Below are 19,671 nucleotides of genomic sequence, written 5' to 3' on the forward strand. Positions count from 1 at the left end.
GCTAATTATGAAATGTATATAAATAAGGTTACCTGTCTTTGAAGCATTTAGATTGATGTGTTTTGCACTTTTCGGCATCATCAAAGCCTCGTTGGCAATGAACACAGCTGTATTTCTTCTGATGAGATTTCATATGTTTGTTCAAGTTTGATGATTCACTAAATCTCCTTCCACATATCTTACACTGTAACGGCTTCTCTCCTGTATGCGTTCTGATGTGGATCTTCAAAGAACTTGAGACTGCAAATCTTTTGCCACAAATGCGACATTCAAATGGTTTTTCTCCTGAATGCGTTCTCTTGTGTTGAGTCAAGGTGTCCTCACTTGAAAAACACTTACCACAATCCTGACATTTGTATGGTTTATAGCCTGAATGAACCTTGAGATGACGTACAAGCTTTTGCCTTTGAGCGAAACGCTTGTCACAACCATGCCAGTGACAGTGATACTCTGATTTGCCCTTCTCTAAGTGTAAAGCTTCCAAGTGTGTGGTTAACGCCGCAGCAGAATCAAACACTTCCGTGCAATCACCCCACTTACACGCAAAATAGGGAATGTTGTCGGAGGATTGTGATTTAGGCTGCGGAATGTTCTGAATTCTGTCCTGTCTTCTCTGTTCCAGCAAAGAACTGTTGTCTGCAATATTCATACCAAAATTGATGCCATGATTGGTATTGATGTGGTTAATCAAAGAGCAAGTATCTTCACCTTCGAATGCGCATGAAACCCAGTTACAGGACGCATCCTCGTCGGCAACGTGATCTTTGAGCATATGCTTCTGTAAATCTATCAAATTGGAGTAGGATTCGGGGCATTGGTCCCATTCACATTTGATTGCATTGTCCTCGTTCTTGAAAGCCCAATTGAACGCAATGGTATTCGACTCCTGTGATATACCAAAACAGTCCACTGACTTAACAGTCGGATTTACCATATTTGAATCCTCGAGTTTCACAGCATTATCGGGAATTGTTGATCTTTCACCACTAAAACTCTTGTCATTCCACTGCGAGCCGAGCTTGGGCGTGTTGGTTGTGGAATGACAATTGGCCATATGACCATGCAATTGTACTCTGTGATGATGGTGATTCTGAGAGCTGTTTTCATTCAACTCATAGAGGGAATTGCCTGTGTCATTGATTGATGACTCTAGCAAATTTATGCATTCATTTTCTTTATGTTCATGATTGTGATTATGGTGATTCATGTGATTGGCAAACGGGAACTCATAAAGCGAAGAGATATTGCATAAATCATTTAAAATTTTCAGATCAATCTGGGAGTTCGCTACATGGCCTGAGGAGTTTTTCATCGGCGTATCGCAGGTTGTCTCTGGCTGTGCACAGTTGTGCTGCTCTTTACGGGGCAACGACGGTAGTGATTCTTCTGCACTAGTCGTGGATGCAGTAGATAAAGGCGTGTCAAAAGCATGCTTGCCTGAGACAGTTGAGTGATTGTGATGATGAGAGTGATGAACGTGTGTTGCATTATCTTGGTCGTCGTGACCGTTTGACGAACTGCTCAGGTGTTTCGGCTCATGGCCAAGATCTAGGCATTCTTTGCAGAACTTCTCAAAGATATCTTCATCCTTATTTTCATCCTCTTCGCTCTCCGAATCGTATGCTTTGGGCGCTTGTTGGCATGGCATCTCACAGTCAATGGGGAGAAGTTGATTGAAATTGAAGTTTGAACCGTTGTCATCGTTTATCATGGGCGATGGAAAGAATTGACTATTATCTGCTCTATATCGAGGCGTTTCCTCATTCTTGACCGTCGGTAGCGCTTCTGGCGCTACCTTGTCCTTTTCCTCCCCTTTACTCGATGAATGCTGCATATCGCAACAGATCTCGAGAACTTTTGGAGGGCACTCGCAATTTTCATCAGTTGCATTATTCGACAGTTTCCTCTTCCTGCGCGGCAGCAGTAAAAAATCGTCATTATAACGAGAAGTTTGAGGAGTGCTTCGAAGATCGTCGACCTTATTCATTCCGAATCCCGGTTCCTTTCCTGCCTCGCTGCTGAGCATCTTATTCTGGTGAAAATTAATGATTTGGAAATATCTGCAGTCAGCGCTCTTATCCATACTCTTTGATAATGACATCTGATTTGCGGTAAATGTCTGGTTTGGACTTGGTGCCAATTCAGGCCCAGTGTCATAGCCCTCCGCGATACCACTCGCTGAGGTATGATGAACATGACCATGAATATAGGTCATGTTATCGTAATTGTGGATATGGCCATGAACTATACCTTCGGAACCGCGCTTTTCCATGGTCTCGGGCCCATTAATCATCATTTTGTCAGCCGAGGGCCTCCTGTACTTTGAAGATCTTCAGCTGGAGTTTTTAATTCAGTTCGTCGCTAGTCGAACAATCGAATAGGACCTCCCTCAACCTCAACATATGAAATTCCGCTGAGCGCTAGAGGCCGTCTGCTTTTTTTTCGCTCCAACTACCCTCAGGGTTATCACAGAACTTACCTAGGAACTCGCCCGCACCATAACAATGGGGATGAGACGGCGTCTGCACGTGTGAATCGTCTAACGCCACACATACACATGTGCCAATTCGCTTAATTCGGGTTAGCGGTTTATCCACTTGCTTGTCACATGATAATCACGTGCCCGCTGATAGTCCACGAATTTCGAATAATAGTCCCCTGAGACCTAGCAAAACGCTCAACCACCTACCCTTGTTCTCTATCACACTATACCTCACTCAGATCTGACTCGGGCATTCAAGAATTGTTCGGTGGCGTTAGCCGCCCATGTCTCAGAATCGCTTAACAAGCGACAATCTTACCTCACGTACCTCATTGCGCAACATCAGTTAACTATTCATCTCCCGGCAGTCTCTAGCCTCATCAGATTCCACTCTCGCTGCTATTTAGAGTGGTGTTTAGAAGAGAGTGATCGTGTTTTTTGACTGCTTTTCCTAGTTTTAAATACTTTATCTCAACCCTAAAAAGTCTGTTTTAGGGCTCATGGTACGCGATATATTACTGATAGATAGTTAAGGATAACTTTAATTGATAAAGCAGCATTTTGTTGAATTAGCTGCTATTTGAAATACCAGGCATAAGCTCTGATAGATTAGTATAATTACGATATGACAGCTGGTATTAATAGCGTATGTGTTTACTGCGGTTCAAGTTTTGGCAACGATTCTAATTACTCGGATCAGGCTAAAAAGCTGGGAAAGTTGTTTCATAAGCTAGGTTGGAGACTTGTGTATGGTGGGGGTAGTACTGGACTGATGGGAACAATTGCTAGTTCCGCTATGGGACCCGATTGCGATGGGAAAGTGCTTGGAATTATACCTAATGCATTGGTGTCTAAGGAGAGAGACTCAGGTGATGATGATGATGTCAACGCTAAGTTGAAGGAGTCTGTGGATAATCATAGAGGAGCTACTCCGATCTCTTCCAAGTATGGTGAGACTTGTGTTGTTCCTGATATGCATACAAGGAAGCGTAAGATGGCTGAAGAAAGCGATGCGTACGTGGCGATGCCTGGAGGTTATGGTACTTTGGAAGAGATTATGGAATGTATCACTTGGTCTCAGTTAGGTATCCATGGTAAGCCAATTGTGCTGTTCAACATCGATGGGTTTTACGACAGTCTGTTAAACTTCATCAAGCATGCCATTGATGAAGGCTTCATAAGTAAGAAAAACGGATTGATTATCCAAGTGGCTACTACTCCTGAAGAAGTTGTTGAAAAGATTGCTCACTATGTGGTTCCCGACGGGAGATTTAACTTGGCTTGGGATGACGAGGGAAAGCAACAAAAGTGATTCTGCGTTAGGCGCCAACTGGCTAAATAAAAGTAGCATATGCGAACGAATTCTAATCAGCTATTCGACTTAGTTTTCGGTTAGTTTACTCTATATAGGCTTTTTCATTATATGCGCAGAGTGAAAAATTGCATGAGTTAAATCTCATCATTGACTTTAAGACAGCGAAGATCGTCAATTAAAGAAGCTTCAAAGTGGTTTTTGATGTCTGATTCGGGGTCTCAGGCTAAGAAGCCCAAGCCAGGGTTCACCAATCCTGCTTTCAAGGCGATGGGTATACCGCCTTTGAAGTTGCCATCGCGGAATTGGATGATCTTTTGGTCAGTGCTCACTGTGTCAGTCTCTGGTATAGTATACGATAAACACAGGCAAAAGCAGATTAGAAACCATTACAAGGATATCGTAGAACCTTTGGCGTCTGGGAATTTGGAAGTTAACACGAAACCAAGAAAGATTACTGTCTTTATCGCACCTCCACCTAGCGATTACTTGGATACATCTCTAAAAGTATGGAAGCGATACGTCAAGCCTATATTATACTATGCTGGCTTAGACTACGAAGTGATTGAAGAAGAGAAGCAGGGTGTAATAAGAACAGAAGTTGCCAATAGGATAAGAGAAGTGAGAAAACAGTTACGAGAGCTCGCTTCGGGGAAGCAAGATGGGGAAAATGCACAACGTCTTGCATCGCAGGACCAGGATGAGTTTGATCCAGAGTTAGCAAAGAAATACAAAAGCGAGTTTGATTTTAGAGACGCAATTGGCATTTTTTACAAGACTTCTAAACCACAAATAATCTATGAGGACTCTCAGAACCCTGATCCATCGCTAGCTGGAGGCATCATTTGCCTAGGGAGAGGTGCATATAAAGAGTATATTACCGGGTTGCATGAGGGTTTGTTAGGACCATTGGATCCACCGGCGTCTGTTGAACCAAAGGTTGAAGAAACACAGGTTGAAGAACCAAAAGTCGAAAATATGCAAGGCACAGATCTAAAGGTCGAGAATGCGCAAGGTGAAGATCTAAAGGAGAATGTGCAAGATGAGAAGGAGGGCGAAAAAGACGATAAGGAGGAAGAGACTAAGGACGAAAAGGTACTGAAGCCATTCATAACGTCCGACAATTACTCGGAGGCTGATATCCCCCAGGAACTTCAATTCCAGCGTGGCTTGTTTATCAAGGACCCTTCGACTGGCATCCCAATACTGCCTCATCAAGCGATTCTTATGATACCGATTCCGAATTTGATTGGTTTTCTCAATATTCCTGAGAGAATATACAGATTTTACCAAAAAAGATTCTATGCCGAAGCAGTGTGTTCAGCAGTAACAGATGTGGTTGAACAAAAGAACATCAGGCCCTACCATTCTCCCCAAGATTTAGCTCTTGGCGCCGAGGAAGAAGATTGGCCCAAAAGCTGGGTTAAAGAAGGCTTGAAGAGGAAAAGCGAGTGGACAGCGGAATTGAAAGATGATCCAAGAGTAACTGAATTATTAACGGTCTACAATAAGGGCAAAGAAGAGCCTGAAAAGTAGTAATCGACCTTGTAGATAAATACGACCTTTAAATTTTTACGTTTTGTTCTTGTAAACTTAATCTTATTCCACTCGAACAGAAAAAAATTGAATTCTCCTCACCTAAAGGATAAAAAGACCAAATACAACGATCAACTACATTTGCGACACTAGTATTTGAAAGCATTGATAACAGCGTACTGAAGATCTGAAAAGTCCTAGTTTATGGCTATTTCTATGCGATTAAGCCATCGAAAGTCGCTAGAAACGACTTACGGAACAGCATAAGGCATCAAGGTTCTTTAAAGGGCCCTTCTTGGCCACAGCTTTCATTTTAAGCTTATCCAATTACTCCTCTGGAGGTTCTCATACCACAAACGATGTCAACTAATAGTGATGAAAGCCCCTCTGCTATAAAGAACATGCTGGATGAGCTAAATGGCATGCTAGAGTGTGAAGAATTACCATCGCAGATTAATGAACAACTGGAGAGATGCATTTTGAATTTGACCTCCATTAATAAACTTCCTGTGGATCCCAAGAGGTTTTTAGCCAATATCAAAAGAATACTCGTTGATCCCAAAGCTAATGCAAGATTAGACTATGATCTGATGTTGGAAATGTTGAGCAAAATCGTTGCGACAAGCTCTTTCGAAGACGTTCTAACGGTTTTTTCTGTTGAAGATCTCGTCTTGTCTTTGAAATCCGGGAACCCCTCTTTGATTAAAGCAGCTAATCAGGTCATCGCGAGATCTTATCCAAAAGGTCTCTTTGCCAACTCAGAGATCCTTGACATTCTACTGGATCTCTATTTTGATTCAAGCTATGATATCTCTGTCATAAATAGCATTGAGCATTCGATATCGAATTTGAGCTCGGATGAACTAGTGAGAAGACGAATTTTGATCAACAATCTTCCACCACTAATGGTTGTAAGGAAAAAATTTGAGTCAACTTCAATGGCAAGACTGCTGGAAATTTTAAACCTTTTATGCAGAAATATGGAGCATAGTGAATTTATTGAGAAGTTGTTTGTTGTACGGGGAGATGAACTTATAAAATCGTTAGACATAGATGTGGTATTGTTTATTCACATTGTGGTGTATTACACCAATTTACTGAATGAAGTGGACGTAATTGAAGTAGGAGGCCATACACATGAATGGCTTCTCAGATACATACAGCCTATTGTGCCGGCACTTGGCGATATTTATGCCCAGAACGACAAGTATCCTGATGTAAAGTACTTTGCAAGGTCATACCTTTTCAAGTTCTTTCAGAAGTTGTCATATCTCGATGATGAATCCTTATTTCGATTTTTGGATGAGAATTATATCCATATCTCTCCTGAAACGAGATACTTGACTGATTTTCTGTCTTTTGTGAACCCATCGTACCTTTCCAGGTATTACTCGACCCTCTTGACTCGATTTGGGACTGTCACACCCTCTAAACTGGGAGTCATTAGGAACCTGGTAGCTCATCAACAGTCTTTCGCACTGATAAAAAGTCACATTACAGCCGACGCGATTCTAGCCATGCCTTATATGGAACAGATGGTTTTATTGCAACGTGTATCTCAATATCCGCACAGTGCTGAGTATCTGCTGAATGACTTACCAAAAGTGATGTCAAATTTGATCTCTAATGGGAACGGAGAGGTCATTGAATCGGAGACAGTAGCATTGAGAAGAGAGACCATTGAAAATTTGTTAAAGTACGACCAATCTGTATGGCACATCCCATTGATGGATGAAATGATTAAAATTACTGGCGGAAGGCCAAGAAGTCAGGTTCAAACTAGCTTAGCTTCATCTTACATTTAAAAATTTGGTCTTTGGTATTACCATAGATTAGCAACTACTGTCTATAAATGCGAACTGAGTGATTATATATACAGAGAACAGAAGAGATACGAATTCTCGTGAAAGGGCGGCAAAAGAGATCGAATCATAGATACAAAGAACCTGCTGAGACAATGTCTCTATGTATCAGGTTCAACACTGCTTCCATCTTTTCTTTGAGTGCACTATTACCTATCGTGTTGGCAACGTCGACCAACTCTTTGACAAGCTCTTCCAGTCTTTTGAACATTCTAATCAGCGAACCCTCATATACGTCTGTCATCTTACAGATTTGGGTGAAACTTGCGCCTTTACACCATTCATAGACGACTTCCATTAGCTCGTGTCTAAAGCTCTCAACATAGTCTTTCTCCACAACCTCGATCTTGGAATCCTTCATAATCTTGGCAATTTTGGCTGCCGCTTCCCTCATAGCCTTCAGAGGTTCAGCTAGTTCGGGCTTGAGACGTGGAGCTTCCTTACAACGTTCTTGGAACGCGAAACATGAAAGCAAAGCAGCCGCTTGCTGGGGCGTCAAATCGTTAAAGTTACCATTGAAAATCAACTCTGTCAACAGGAGCTCGTCACCACTAGAAATTTCACATGCTACTCTACCTTTCAACTCTATGATATCACTTTGAGTGCAAAATCCAAGACGACGCAAGACTCTCTTACGGCGACGCAAGTCATCTAGTTGAATCACAGCCTGTGATTCACTGATTTTGTGTTTCAATTGCTTTGTCTCATCGATCAGAGCACGCTTCCTACTGAAGTTCTCATACAGTTCTTTCAACCTGACAGACTCTGCCAAAGGATTGGAGAACAATTTCTTTTCTAATACTTCAACCTTTTTTAATAGCTTTGTGAAATCATCATCTTCTATCTTCATGTTCCTAACTGGATCTATCAGAGGAATGCCATCTGGGAACCTTCGGGCAACCTCTTGGAGGGACTTTCCTACTACCTCCTTTTGTCCACTAGCCTTGATGTCTTTTGGCATGAAAAGTCTCAAATTTCCGACTCTACGAATCGATTCCAGAGTGATTGGGATGATTGCACATACAGTTTTCTCCCCTTCTAAGGCAGGGCGAATACCTTCAGGAAATCTAGGATTGAACGGTTTAATGAGGTTTAGTGGTGAGTCAGCATACATCGTGTTTACCACTACATTGACAATGTACGACTCATGATCGGTGTATTCTGCGGATGGATCGCGCTTGCTCATTCTCTTGGCAAAATCCACAACAACTGCCCACCCATAGGTATCTTTGTTGTCGACCATAACTTCTACCATCCTTCCTGGCTGGAGGAAGCTTAATATATTAGCAGGATGAGTAATAACATGACGAACGTCTTCGTTGTATCCATCCAATGTTTGTCTGATCTCATAAAACTCTTTAACATTGTCTTCGTCTTCAATTTCAATCTTGTCAGCTTCTGTTTGTAGCTCGATCAGTTTCTTCTCCATGGCTGGGACCGACACTATATTTTGGAATTGGAAGAACGAATTCTCCAACATAAACTCAGGCGATATACCTTCAACTCTCATCAAGTTAAGAATCATGTTGTATCCCAAATGGAAGGCCGAGTCCAATCTGTCAGCTTGTCCCTTAACCATTCCCTTTGCAACCTGAGGCTCCATCTTCTCGTCGATCATCATGATGACAATACCACGATCGTCCAGACCACGACGACCAGCCCGGCCTGACATCTGGATATATTCACCCCCAGAAACCCAACGGAATTGCTGCCCATCCCATTTTCTCACGGAAGTAAACACAACAGTCTTTGCAGGCATGTTTAGACCAATGGAGAAAGTTTCGGTTGCGAATAGAACTTTCAAGAAACCTTCTTGAAACAGAATTTCGATCACTTCCTTCAAAATAGGTAAAAGACCTGAATGATGGATACCAATACCTCTTCTTAGTAGAGGCAAAATGTGCTTAATTTGAGGTAGTTCCCTGTCGACTTCAGGCAACAATGCAATAGCGTTGTTGAAAATTTTTGTCAAGGCATCTTTCTCATCATCAGAATTGAAATCTAGCTTTGACATCTTCAAAGCCAGCTCCTCACAATCACGCTTACTGAAGGAAAAGACAATGACTGGGTTATACTTTCTTTTCCATATCATCTTGACAATTTTGTAAATGTCACCTTTCGCATCTCCTTTAGCTGCACCACCCTTGAAAGACTGTCCTTTCTTACCTCTAGAGTCCACAGAGTTGGGATCGTCTCCGGATTGGTTACTGATAGACGCCATGGCTTTCTGAAAATTTTCTTCTCTGAAAGTGCTCTTTTCGTCAACCACCAGGTATATTCCTTCACCATGAGCAGGAAATAGATAGTGCTGGAGAGGGGTAGGACGAAAATCTGTGTAAACGATATGGCAAGGTTGAACGTGAATCTTACAAATCCATTCCGCGAATTCCATAGCATTTGGAATGGTAGCCGACAAAAAGACGTAATGAACCTTATCCGGCAGTAGGATGATTGTTTCTTCCCAGACTACACCACGCTCTTTGTCTCTCATATAATGCACTTCATCGAAAACGACCCATGCAACTTCTCTCATAACCTCACTACCTCTGTATAACATGCTTCGTAGAATTTCTGTAGTCATAACTAGACACCCGGCATCCGGATTAATAGTAATGTCACCAGTCATCAAACCCACATCGCCAAATTCTGCGAGTAGCTCTCTATATTTCTGGTTTGAAAGGGCCTTGATGGGCGATGTATAGATCACTCTTTGCTTCTCTCTTAAAGATTGAGCGATGGCATATTCGGCAACCACTGTTTTACCAGCAGAAGTGTGAGCAGAGACTAAAACCGATTCCCCTCTATCAATACAAGAAATTGCAGTGTCTTGGAAAGGATCCAGTGTGAAAGGGTACGTACGAGCCTCGTTCTGTCTCTTATGTTCACCGATAGGTTTGTAATCAAAATTAGGCGGAAGCGCAACTTGGTGGCGCACTTGATGCGAAAGCTTAACTTTTCCGTCTTCATCCGCTTGAGTGGTTGCTGCATTCATGAGACCTGCCGAAGCATTGACTTCTCTTGAGGCTTCTTGCTCGAAAGCATCAGTGACCACAGGCACTAAAGTAGATTTTTTCTTCTTCTCGTCAATAAGTTTCCTCTCTTGTTTCTTTCTCTTATTGTCAGTTTCCTCTGCCGTTTTATTATCTGAACTAGACTCTTCATCATTTAATTGACGTTTCTTGTCGCTTCCATCTTGAACAGGAGTATCATCTACCTTTTCTACTTCTTCCAAAGGAGTTTCTGGAGCATTCGAAGTGTCCTCATTGAAGACATCAAATAAATCCTCTCCATCCATCTCTAAAATGGGCTCCAAGAGTTAAATATCCTCGGCTATTCGAGTTATTCACTCCTGTTAACCATTATTAGTTCAATTTTTCAAGCTCATCGCATGAATATTGAAAAATAAGCCATACAAAATTTTATCTAATCGTCATCGAGAACGAATGTCATATAATGCTTAATTGAAGAAACTATGAATGCTCATAAATTGATCCTAGGAAGCTTATCTGGTCCGTCGTCATGAGCTCCGATTATTTATCGAGGGCGTGGGTATCTTTTTGAGAAAGTTGCTGGTCTTTAAGCCTTCAATTGCCCGTGTGAGTCAACTTTCTTGAGATTCAAAATGGAGTTCCATCTTTCACGATCGTATTCACTCATGACGACTTCAGGGTATCTTGTAGTTGATTCTTGGCTTGGATTGGTTGATGCAGAGGAGCTGGAGTTGCGGTTATTCGAACTTTGCTCGTTAAAGGTCGAGTTTACCACGAGATCGGGTTCGTGATTTATTGTGGAGTTACCATTTTGTAGGTAGAAAGGTCCACTGGCTGCTCTATATGCAAGTTCAGGGATAAGACTGTTTCTGCGATCTTTGTAGGAACCATTCATTGACGTTCCGGAAGTAGACTTGGTTGGAGAGTGGGTGCTTTGTAAGTTGTGTACGTAGCTGAAGTCAATACTTCTGCCTCTCATATGGTCGTGTTTGGAAGTCCCAAGAAATTCACCGGTTGCATCTGATGTGAAGGAATGATTTGTCATAGTATCTGAAATATTTGAAAGAGATAGTTTCTTACCGATTCTTTTCAGTCGTTGAGACCTTGTTGGCGATGATGACTTTGTTGCATTTATTATCGCATTTGAGGGCGAGGTGATGTAGTAACTATTCTGGAGGTGCGCAGCATCGTTGCTCATGTTTAAGTAGCTGTTGCGCACCGTATGCGAACGCTGTTGGCTCGCGGCACTCAAAACTGAGATCATTGATTTTGTTGGGGAATGTCTCGTACTGGTTCTCATCAATTCTTTGGAAACTCTATCTGCAAGCATTGATGAAGAAAAATCCTGCTTCAAACCATTCTGCATAATTTGCTCTTCGTCCTCTTCATGTATGCTAACATCTCTGAAATACTCCTCTAGCGCACTTATGGTATCCAGATCTTTTTCTACCAGCTTGTTCTTGATCGTTATCTCGTTTGGTTGAATTTTTGATGGGAAGCTGAAGCCTGCGGAAGTCTGTAAGTCAATAGACCCTGTGCTTGAATTGGACCTACCCAAATCGAAAGCAGGCAGGAGAACTTGTTCGTGAAGTTTTTCAGGTCGTTGGACCCCCGTGTCTTTGTTCTCCTGCCACATTTCCATTGTAGCCATCTGAGGAAATACCGTGCCCATGTCATAGTCTGTGGAAAGATCGCTTCCATTGTCATGGCTTGTCATTGGAATTCTAGGAACTTTCCCCAGCCCACTACCTTCTAGAGTATCTGTATTAGACTCAACTCCGGCGGTGCTACCGTGTTGGCAAATTACTGGAGACATCCTGGTACCACTGGGTTCCTTTGGTGTAGTTTGCTGAGCAGGAGGTGGCGTTTCCATGATTCTCAGACATGGCGGTAAAAGAGCACTATTTATTCGTTCAATAGCATTCCTTTCCAGATCCAATGCCTGGCCAGATGACGTTCTCTCACCTTCTGCAATTTGGCCGTGTGAGGACTCCATAATTTGGGAAGCTGTTCTGTCTGGTCTTATTTGATTTTCTTGCGAGACTTGATTATCCGATGAAGATAGCATAAAATTTAGCACACTTCGTGAAAGATCGGGGATGGTAGATAATCTCGTCACGTAACGACCATTGATATTCTTATTCTCACTATCGGATCCATCTCTTGCCCTGTTGTTGTGTAGGGATTTTACTCTCCCCCGGCACAACTTCGATATTATAGAGCCCTTCGTTTTCGGACTATCAGACGCCGACCGCAGCTTTAGGCTAATACTACTAGCCTTCCGGGATATAGTGCTTGCAGGAGATGCTTCTCGCGAAGACAAATACTCAAGCTTATGCTTTACCACTGACGGAAATGAATGTTCATCTGAAGAATGTGTTCCAGATGTATCAGTGAGGTTCCAAGTTTTTGGGCCACTCTGGCTTTGAAAAGTGTGTAAAAATTCCATGCCTGGAGTCAGTGTTTGTGACGAATTTTTAAGCGGAATGTACTTCTCCGGATCATTCATCGTCTTGCTCTTCTGTTCCCGGCTCTCATCAATTGAATCTTTTCTGACCGAGATCCAAGAACCAATCACCAACCCATTCAAAAAGAGAGTCGAAAGAATTAACGAATCCAATGCAACTAGTAGGTTGCTGTGTAATTGTGTGTTTGATAAACTGCCATGTTTGCGCCCAAAATTTAGATAATATACCGAGGCGCCAAGTATAACCAGTTGAATGCAAATGATGCCGAATTTCCCTAATAAGGATGCTGAACTATTGCCGCTTCTTCCCATTGGAAGCAAGCATAATGCCAAAAAAATCAACCCAGAAAGTATGGTTGAGCATGCTATAACTATGAGTTCTGGTTCTTCTCGATGAAATAATGCGACCAGCGCAGTGGATACAGACCCTGAAGCTAGTGATGCTAGCGAACCTAATATAGCAAGCGGCAATTGAGACATTGAATATAGACCAATTCGATGCATTGGCGCATCTGCCTCTAGAACCATACCACGATTTTTCAGCGTTGTCTTCGATAGCGAGACTGTATAATTCGAACTTCAATTGACAAGAAGATACTCAGAAAACTAAACTTACCAACCTCAAGAAAGTATAAGAGACGATCTGAATCCACGAGTGAATATCCCCTTCACAACTATTCTTTCAGCTCCAATCATTGTTGGTAGTTAAATCAATTTTTGTTTACCTGTTACCGGATTGGGAAAAATCTCAAATATATTTCAATAATGAAAATATCAACAAGAGTTCATATTTCCTTAAAGCGTTGCCAACTAGTCTTGGCAGGGTGCTGCTCGAAATACGTATTGATTTAGGAATAAATCGGAAGTGGGAACTTTTTGAGGCGCACTGATTTGAAAGTCTGAACGTTGATCATTTCTGTATATACTGATTCTATCTTGTACGAAAGAGGACTATCTCAGACTGTTTGAAATACCTTCTGCCATCTTCATCTACTATGACCAAGCTAAGGTAGTTTTTAACGTTGAAATAGTTGCAACTAACGTCTGGTGATAGATCGTAACCACCCAAGAACAGCCTTATCGGTATCGTTTCGCCCTTGACGGGACTTCCATCCATTATTTCGTATCGTATAGCGGTGGAATCCACCAGACAGTTAGATGGCTGTAAGCCAGATGACTCTCTTGTTATCAAGCTCAATTCCATGTGCTTTATCTTGAGTCGCGATAGCAGAAAATATATTCTCCCCACTATTACTTCCTTTAAGCTGTACTGAGATTTGGAAAACTCAAACTCAATATGCAGACAGTTTTCTATACCTATGTCCAGCTTTACGGGTTTCGGTTCCTTCCGCAGACCACCCGTCAACGCTTTACTACTGGAAGCTCCATCAGCGCCATTTTCCTCTGTGGTCTCTGCATTCGGATGGCTTTCTTCATTATTAACGATGGGAGCTGGAGGTAAGGAGACGTTCTTGTACAGATAAACCCAAAATTTCTTAGTCTTCGAGATATCGATCGATTTTCTGGCCACAGTCACTTTAACGTAGTACGAAACGTCAACATTCTTACCCCTATACGATTCATATCTCTTGGCTAAATCCTTGAACATGAAGGGGAAGTTCTGGGCGTGTTGGAGCTCTCCGGGCGGGCAAAGGTCATAACTTAAGCAAATAAACTGTTCTACTGGAGTTTTTCTCGCATCAGACACACTGGAAGATGTATTTGACAACCTCTTGGATGAGTTCCCACTCCCATTGCCCCCACTAGTCTTAATCATGTCAATTGAACCAATGACGGCCACTTTTATACCCAAATGTTCCACCCTTTTGCCCTCTTTCACTCTGAGAGTAACCATCCCACTGATTGTCTCACCATCCTCATACACAGCTAACCTATCGTTGAGAGTTTTAGATCCTGAACCAGCAGCATTAGGAATTTCAACGTGCTTTCTCGATTCTTCTCCATCTAGTAAAATCTCGATATCCACGGGTGATTTGTGAAACAAACTCATCTAGCAACTCGTTGGTACCTAGCAATACAATAATATAGCCTAGGGCTCTTGTGCGACTAGCCACGTTACGGTTGCCAGTTTAAAGTTACTTAGAGGTCTTAAGCTCCTATGGTCCTGAGACACGTACCTAATGACTCTACCTGAAGTCATCGAATATTCAAATAACTATTGGACCTCAAAGAGGTCACTTGTCATGTCAATTGGCTTACTTCAGGGACAAGATAAGCTGAGGTTTTTATAAAGCCAAGTCCTTGCCCTAACAGTCGGTTTTTGGGCGAGATAAAACGTCTTAATTGGTCCTTCACGAATGGTGAGATGCCCAACAGCCGGAATAAGGAAGCACGACAATGTAAGTATCCTATAAGGTCACCTAATTGAGCTAGATAACGTTCTATCGACCTCTGCGATTCGAGCAGTATCAGCACGTGACTTGTTCGTATCTTAAAGCGTTGAAGAAACTGGGGAAAGCTCATCGCTATTGATGTTTACTTCGAAAATGACCACTGCGTCCGTTGATGCCATTTGAACTAGTGGTTCAGCAACGTGAAGTGATGGAACTGCCACAGTCTCGGTTGGACTCTTTGTACAAAGATTTTAGGCACTTGGAAGAGTTGAATCCTGATGGTTATAAAGCTAACATTGAAACGTGGAAGGCTTTCCTAATAAAAAACTACTTGATACAAGCAAAATCGATATATTTAAGGTGCGGGTCTGGTCTTCTGCGCACTTTGAGTCGCGAATCTCATGGAGTTCCTAAAAGTTTGGATCTGGTGATCAATTCACTGATCGAGAGTGACTATTTGATTACCCCAGATGACTTCTACAACGGCTTAATGTACCCACAGGAGAGTTCTTGGTTTTTGAAGTGGATAGGATTTTCTGGAAGAAATAAGAGAAGTTTTGATGTTCGAAAGAATAACGACACTTTTTACTTGAAAGAGACCGACTTGATTATCAGGAACATCGTGGAGGAAAAGTTCGAAAGTATCAAGCAACGAATTACGAACAACATTGTATCTCACGCTACTGGAATCACAGATCTTGTCTTTACCAAGCAAGAGTTTTATGCCAAGTCGGGCATTAATGAGCTGCTAATAGACTCAGAACCGGAACGGAAAGCCATGCTTTTCTATTTGTCCCATTATAGGAAAATCATAGTACGGGATGCTGATATAATCAAAGTGGTTTCGCCCGATGTAGTTCATATCCTTGCAGATTTCCCCAAAATTGTGACACAGGATGATCACCGAGTGGCATCCCTGAAAGCCACAACGATTAATGTTAATCTTCAGGTAAAGAAATTACAAGCGCAAGTTTTTGATTACTCGTCGATGCTCCAAGACGCTATCAAAGACTCTCAACCGAAAGAAATTCAAAGGAATTATTTACAGAATAAGAAAATGATCGAAAAGAACCTTTCACGGCTATTGATTTATCAGAACAATCTTTTAACGGTCAAGAGTCAGTTGGATATGGCTGCTACTAATCAGCTGCTCGTGAGCACCTTGGAAGGCTCAAACAAGCTCCTTACGTCAATTAACGAGTATACTGGATCGGTTGAAAAAGTTGAAGACCTGCTTGATGAAATAAAGGAACAAGGTGAGAGAACCGAAGCGATCAACGAAATTTTGGCCGGTTCTGAATCTACTGAAGAGGATATGGAACTCGATAGAGAATTGGAGAAGATACAAGAGGAAGAGAATCAGAAGAAGGCAGTCTCTGATGATAAGAAAGAAAATGTCAAATCACAGGAGAGCAATGACGAACTAATAGAAAAATTAGGTAACCTCAAGCTAGAGGAGAGAAGAGCGCCGGGCGAGTTGCGCGAGAAGAACATGAATTCAGTGCCCAATCAAGAGGGCAATGCTATAGCATATTAAAAGATAGTAGACCCTAATCCTCGTCATTTAATCATTATTTAGTAATAATTTAGCAATGCATTTACTCATTATCTTTTTTTTCTTTTCTAGGTTGACGGTATTACCGTTGTATGTGGAACGATCTTTATCCTCATCCTCTGCATTAACAAAATGGTAAACATTCGGCGTGACGCATCTGGAAGGCAAACTTAGCTCAGAAGGATTGTGCCTCAGGTGATACTCATGAGCTGAATAAACTGGTGAATCGATCCTAGAGGAATTTGGTGAACCATGCATGATTTCATCATTGGCGGTGGGCACACCACTTGCAGACATGTCCGGGTTGAACGTCCCATCCTCTGCGCTGTCCTTTTGATCTTCCACATTCGTTGTATTGGGTAAATTTCCTCCGTCTTTAGCCCACCAGGATGAGATTCCACTAAAAACTTTGCCTAGAAGCCCAGGGCCCTTTGCCTCAGCTACATTAAGGTCCCCATATCCGTTGTCCAAAGGTTTGATAATTAACACTGACCTGGGTAAAAGTTCAAGAGCTTCCAAGCTCCTTAATTCATCTGAGTCTGTAAACGTCACTCGTGGTATGCTTCTATGGAAAGCAAAAGGTCCATCACCATCAGTTCGTGCTATATCCACCCATTTTCTCACGTCATTCAACGTACTCTTTGACCCGAACTCCCTTGTGATGCTCTTACCGTTTGTTAGCTTTATCAGTAGAGTACAGGTTTTGGCATGCAGCTTTTGGGGATTCTTTATATTGTCGTGTATCTCATTAGATTCTGCCGCAGATTTTGTCGCTGAACGATCACGACGAGCCCTTCTTTCTGCTCTATCAGCTTCAACCAGTTTCAAGATACGTTCCCTCTCTTCATCGGCATTCTTTTTCTCCCTCAAAAGCTGTTCATTGTATTTCTGCCGAGTGGTCTCAATAATCTGTTCCTTAAATGTCTTGGCGGCAGGCACGGTAGAAGCAACAGAAAGTTTCTTCTCGAGACCCAGTTTGTTCGTAAGCTCATTCCAATGAGACCTTTCACGGTCCTCTCCCTGTATAGTTGACAGAATCTGACCATTTTGAATCAAATAAAAGCTGGGCACTTCCACAGATGGAAAAATCTGCTCAAAATACGTAAATTGTTCAGTTCCTCGCACCAATTTCAGCCAAACAGCATGCTTCCTTAATTCATCTTTAATACTATTCTGGAACCACGAATTTAACCACAAGTCATCTCCGTTCGAGTTGTAGACGACCAGAATTTTGCCCTCCTGCATCGATTTCGAGACCGACTCCTCGACTGATGACATAAATAGTTCACCTTTCATCTTCAAACACTTGATAGATCTTTACAGCTCGAATAAAGCTGCCCAAAATGTTAGATTCTTTGTAAATCAAGTTCATCAACTTGATGATTCATCTACTATTCAATACTGTGAAAAAGAACGTGACTTATGGCTTCACCATAAACTCATCACCACATAGCCAAGTACCATCAAACAGCTCAATTGACTTGCTATCGGTCGCTGCGAATTTGGTTTTGCTCGGGATGGAGGAATTGGCTGATTTGGAACTTCCAGCTATCAAGGACGTTGTCCTGGGGGAGACTATAGGTCAAGGTGCATTCGCGTGTGTGAAGAACGCCCATCTGAAGGTAGATCCGAGTGTTATAATAGCCGTCAAGTTTGTTCATATTCCAAGTTGCAAGAAAAATGGTCTGAGTGAGAAGGATGTCGTTGGAGAAGTTATTTTGCACTCGAGATGCTCGAAGCATCCAAACGTCCTGAGAGTCATCGATTGCAATATTATTAAGGACTACATGTGGATAGCCATGGAAATGGCAGATGGGGGAGATTTATTTGACAAAATTGAACCAGATGTCGGTGTCGACTCTGAAGTGGCACAATTTTACTTCCAACAGTTGATTCGCGCTATTACGTACCTTCATGAAGAGTGCAGTGTTGCCCATAGGGACATCAAACCAGAAAATGTTCTGCTGGATAAGAATGGGAACCTCAAATTAGCAGATTTTGGTTTGGCCTCTCGATTTAGGCGTAAGGATGGTTCTCTCCGAGTTTCTTCTGATCAGCGAGGTTCACCACAGTATATGGCACCAGAAATTTTATATAGTAGGGCATATTATGCTGATGCGACAGACCTATGGTCGATTGGTGTGTTAGTGTTTGTTCTTCTGACTGGTGAAATTCCATGGGAGTTACCTGTAATGGAAGATAACAATTTTGAAGTTTTTATCCAGAACCAGGGCAACATAAGTGCAGGTCCATGGGCAAAGATAGATTTCACACACTTGAATTTACTACGGAAAATATTGCAACCGGAACCAGATAAGAGAGCCACTTTGAAAGATTTACACAAGCATCCATGGTTTACGAATAAGTTGAAATTTGCAGATCTTAGTGGCCTGTGCTGTGATCCAGCTCTGCTAGCCAACAAACTTTTCTCCAACTTAAGGGTGTCTTTGAGTGATGATGACTACATGAGATTCACTCAGGATCCTCAACCAAATGACTTTATGGACGTGAACTATAGATCAACACAACCAATGAATTCTGATCTCGCGGGAATTGAACATGACTCTATGGCCTTGGGTGGCTTCGGATCCACCCAAAGGGCATACACTCAATATGCTACAGAAGGATTCAAAAATGAAGTGTTCATGACTCAGGACTCCCGATGGGCGCGCTTCATCAACAATGATGTAGCAGCACTGCAATTCTGTGACCGCAACGAGACAACAGCCGGGACTTCTCACGTAGGATTTAACCCAATAAAGCTGACCAAATTTTACTCTGCACAGGATATGGATGTCATACTCCCGATATTCGAGGAGGCTCTAAAATTTGCCAGGATAAATGTGAAGCAGGATCTTTACAGTCATTTTATCGATTTGGTGAATTCACTGGGTTATAAAGGAGCCTTTCCTCTAACAATAAGCATACGAACCCACGATCGCAGAGGTGGTAACTTGACTGGTTCTATATCTATCAAAACTGTGAGAGACAATTTGAAGAGTATCAACTTCGAGAGGAAGGCGGGGGATCCTTTGGACTGGCGGCGATTATTCAAGAAAATCGCCCTGTTCTGTAGAGAAATTATCTTGGTCCCATCTTGAGGACTCTACCGC

At 42.2% G+C, this 19,671-nt stretch overlaps 10 protein-coding genes across 10 annotated transcripts; 5 read left to right on the forward strand and 5 right to left on the reverse strand.

Annotated features, from left to right (window-relative positions):
• Positions 1 to 28: 28 nt before the first annotated feature.
• On the reverse strand, positions 29 to 2,296 carry ZAP1 (Zap1p; the record flags this gene model as incomplete). The annotated part of the gene is made up of 1 exon (XM_003680942.1): positions 29 to 2,296. One exon carries the CDS (start codon positions 2,294 to 2,296, stop codon positions 29 to 31), a length of 2,268 nt encoding a protein of 755 aa, XP_003680990.1.
• Positions 2,297 to 3,107: 811 nt separating this feature from the next.
• Positions 3,108 to 3,794, forward strand: LOG1 (Log1p; the record flags this gene model as incomplete). The annotated part of the gene is made up of 1 exon (XM_003680943.1): positions 3,108 to 3,794. One exon carries the CDS (start codon positions 3,108 to 3,110, stop codon positions 3,792 to 3,794), a length of 687 nt encoding a protein of 228 aa, XP_003680991.1.
• Positions 3,795 to 3,998: 204 nt separating this feature from the next.
• On the forward strand, positions 3,999 to 5,330 carry TIM54 (Tim22-complex subunit TIM54; the record flags this gene model as incomplete). The annotated part of the gene is made up of 1 exon (XM_003680944.1): positions 3,999 to 5,330. The coding sequence occupies one exon, from the start codon at positions 3,999 to 4,001 to the stop codon at positions 5,328 to 5,330; it is 1,332 nt and encodes a 443-aa protein (XP_003680992.1).
• A 359-nt stretch (positions 5,331 to 5,689) lies between these two features.
• Positions 5,690 to 7,135, forward strand: HSM3 (Hsm3p; the record flags this gene model as incomplete). The annotated part of the gene is made up of 1 exon (XM_003680945.1): positions 5,690 to 7,135. One exon carries the CDS (start codon positions 5,690 to 5,692, stop codon positions 7,133 to 7,135), a length of 1,446 nt encoding a protein of 481 aa, XP_003680993.1.
• Positions 7,136 to 7,259: 124 nt separating this feature from the next.
• MTR4 (ATP-dependent RNA helicase MTR4) lies at positions 7,260 to 10,487 on the reverse strand (the record flags this gene model as incomplete). Its single annotated transcript, XM_003680946.1, has 1 exon — positions 7,260 to 10,487. The coding sequence occupies one exon, from the start codon at positions 10,485 to 10,487 to the stop codon at positions 7,260 to 7,262; it is 3,228 nt and encodes a 1,075-aa protein (XP_003680994.1).
• A 281-nt stretch (positions 10,488 to 10,768) lies between these two features.
• Positions 10,769 to 13,177, reverse strand: IRC8 (Irc8p; the record flags this gene model as incomplete). Its single annotated transcript, XM_003680947.1, has 1 exon — positions 10,769 to 13,177. The coding sequence occupies one exon, from the start codon at positions 13,175 to 13,177 to the stop codon at positions 10,769 to 10,771; it is 2,409 nt and encodes an 802-aa protein (XP_003680995.1).
• A 403-nt stretch (positions 13,178 to 13,580) lies between these two features.
• On the reverse strand, positions 13,581 to 14,660 carry PEP8 (retromer subunit PEP8; the record flags this gene model as incomplete). Its single annotated transcript, XM_003680948.1, has 1 exon — positions 13,581 to 14,660. The coding sequence occupies one exon, from the start codon at positions 14,658 to 14,660 to the stop codon at positions 13,581 to 13,583; it is 1,080 nt and encodes a 359-aa protein (XP_003680996.1).
• Positions 14,661 to 15,211: 551 nt separating this feature from the next.
• Positions 15,212 to 16,540, forward strand: CHM7 (phosphatidic acid-binding protein CHM7; the record flags this gene model as incomplete). Its single annotated transcript, XM_003680949.1, has 1 exon — positions 15,212 to 16,540. One exon carries the CDS (start codon positions 15,212 to 15,214, stop codon positions 16,538 to 16,540), a length of 1,329 nt encoding a protein of 442 aa, XP_003680997.1.
• Positions 16,541 to 16,567: 27 nt separating this feature from the next.
• On the reverse strand, positions 16,568 to 17,854 carry TDEL0D02030 (UBX domain-containing protein; the record flags this gene model as incomplete). Its single annotated transcript, XM_003680950.1, has 1 exon — positions 16,568 to 17,854. One exon carries the CDS (start codon positions 17,852 to 17,854, stop codon positions 16,568 to 16,570), a length of 1,287 nt encoding a protein of 428 aa, XP_003680998.1.
• Positions 17,855 to 18,075: 221 nt separating this feature from the next.
• CHK1 (serine/threonine protein kinase CHK1) lies at positions 18,076 to 19,659 on the forward strand (the record flags this gene model as incomplete). Its single annotated transcript, XM_003680951.1, has 1 exon — positions 18,076 to 19,659. The coding sequence occupies one exon, from the start codon at positions 18,076 to 18,078 to the stop codon at positions 19,657 to 19,659; it is 1,584 nt and encodes a 527-aa protein (XP_003680999.1).
• Positions 19,660 to 19,671: the final 12 nt, after the last annotated feature.

This window comes from Torulaspora delbrueckii, chromosome 4, assembly GCF_000243375.1.
Source record: "Torulaspora delbrueckii CBS 1146 chromosome 4, complete genome".
Taxonomy (NCBI): domain Eukaryota; kingdom Fungi; phylum Ascomycota; class Saccharomycetes; order Saccharomycetales; family Saccharomycetaceae; genus Torulaspora; species Torulaspora delbrueckii.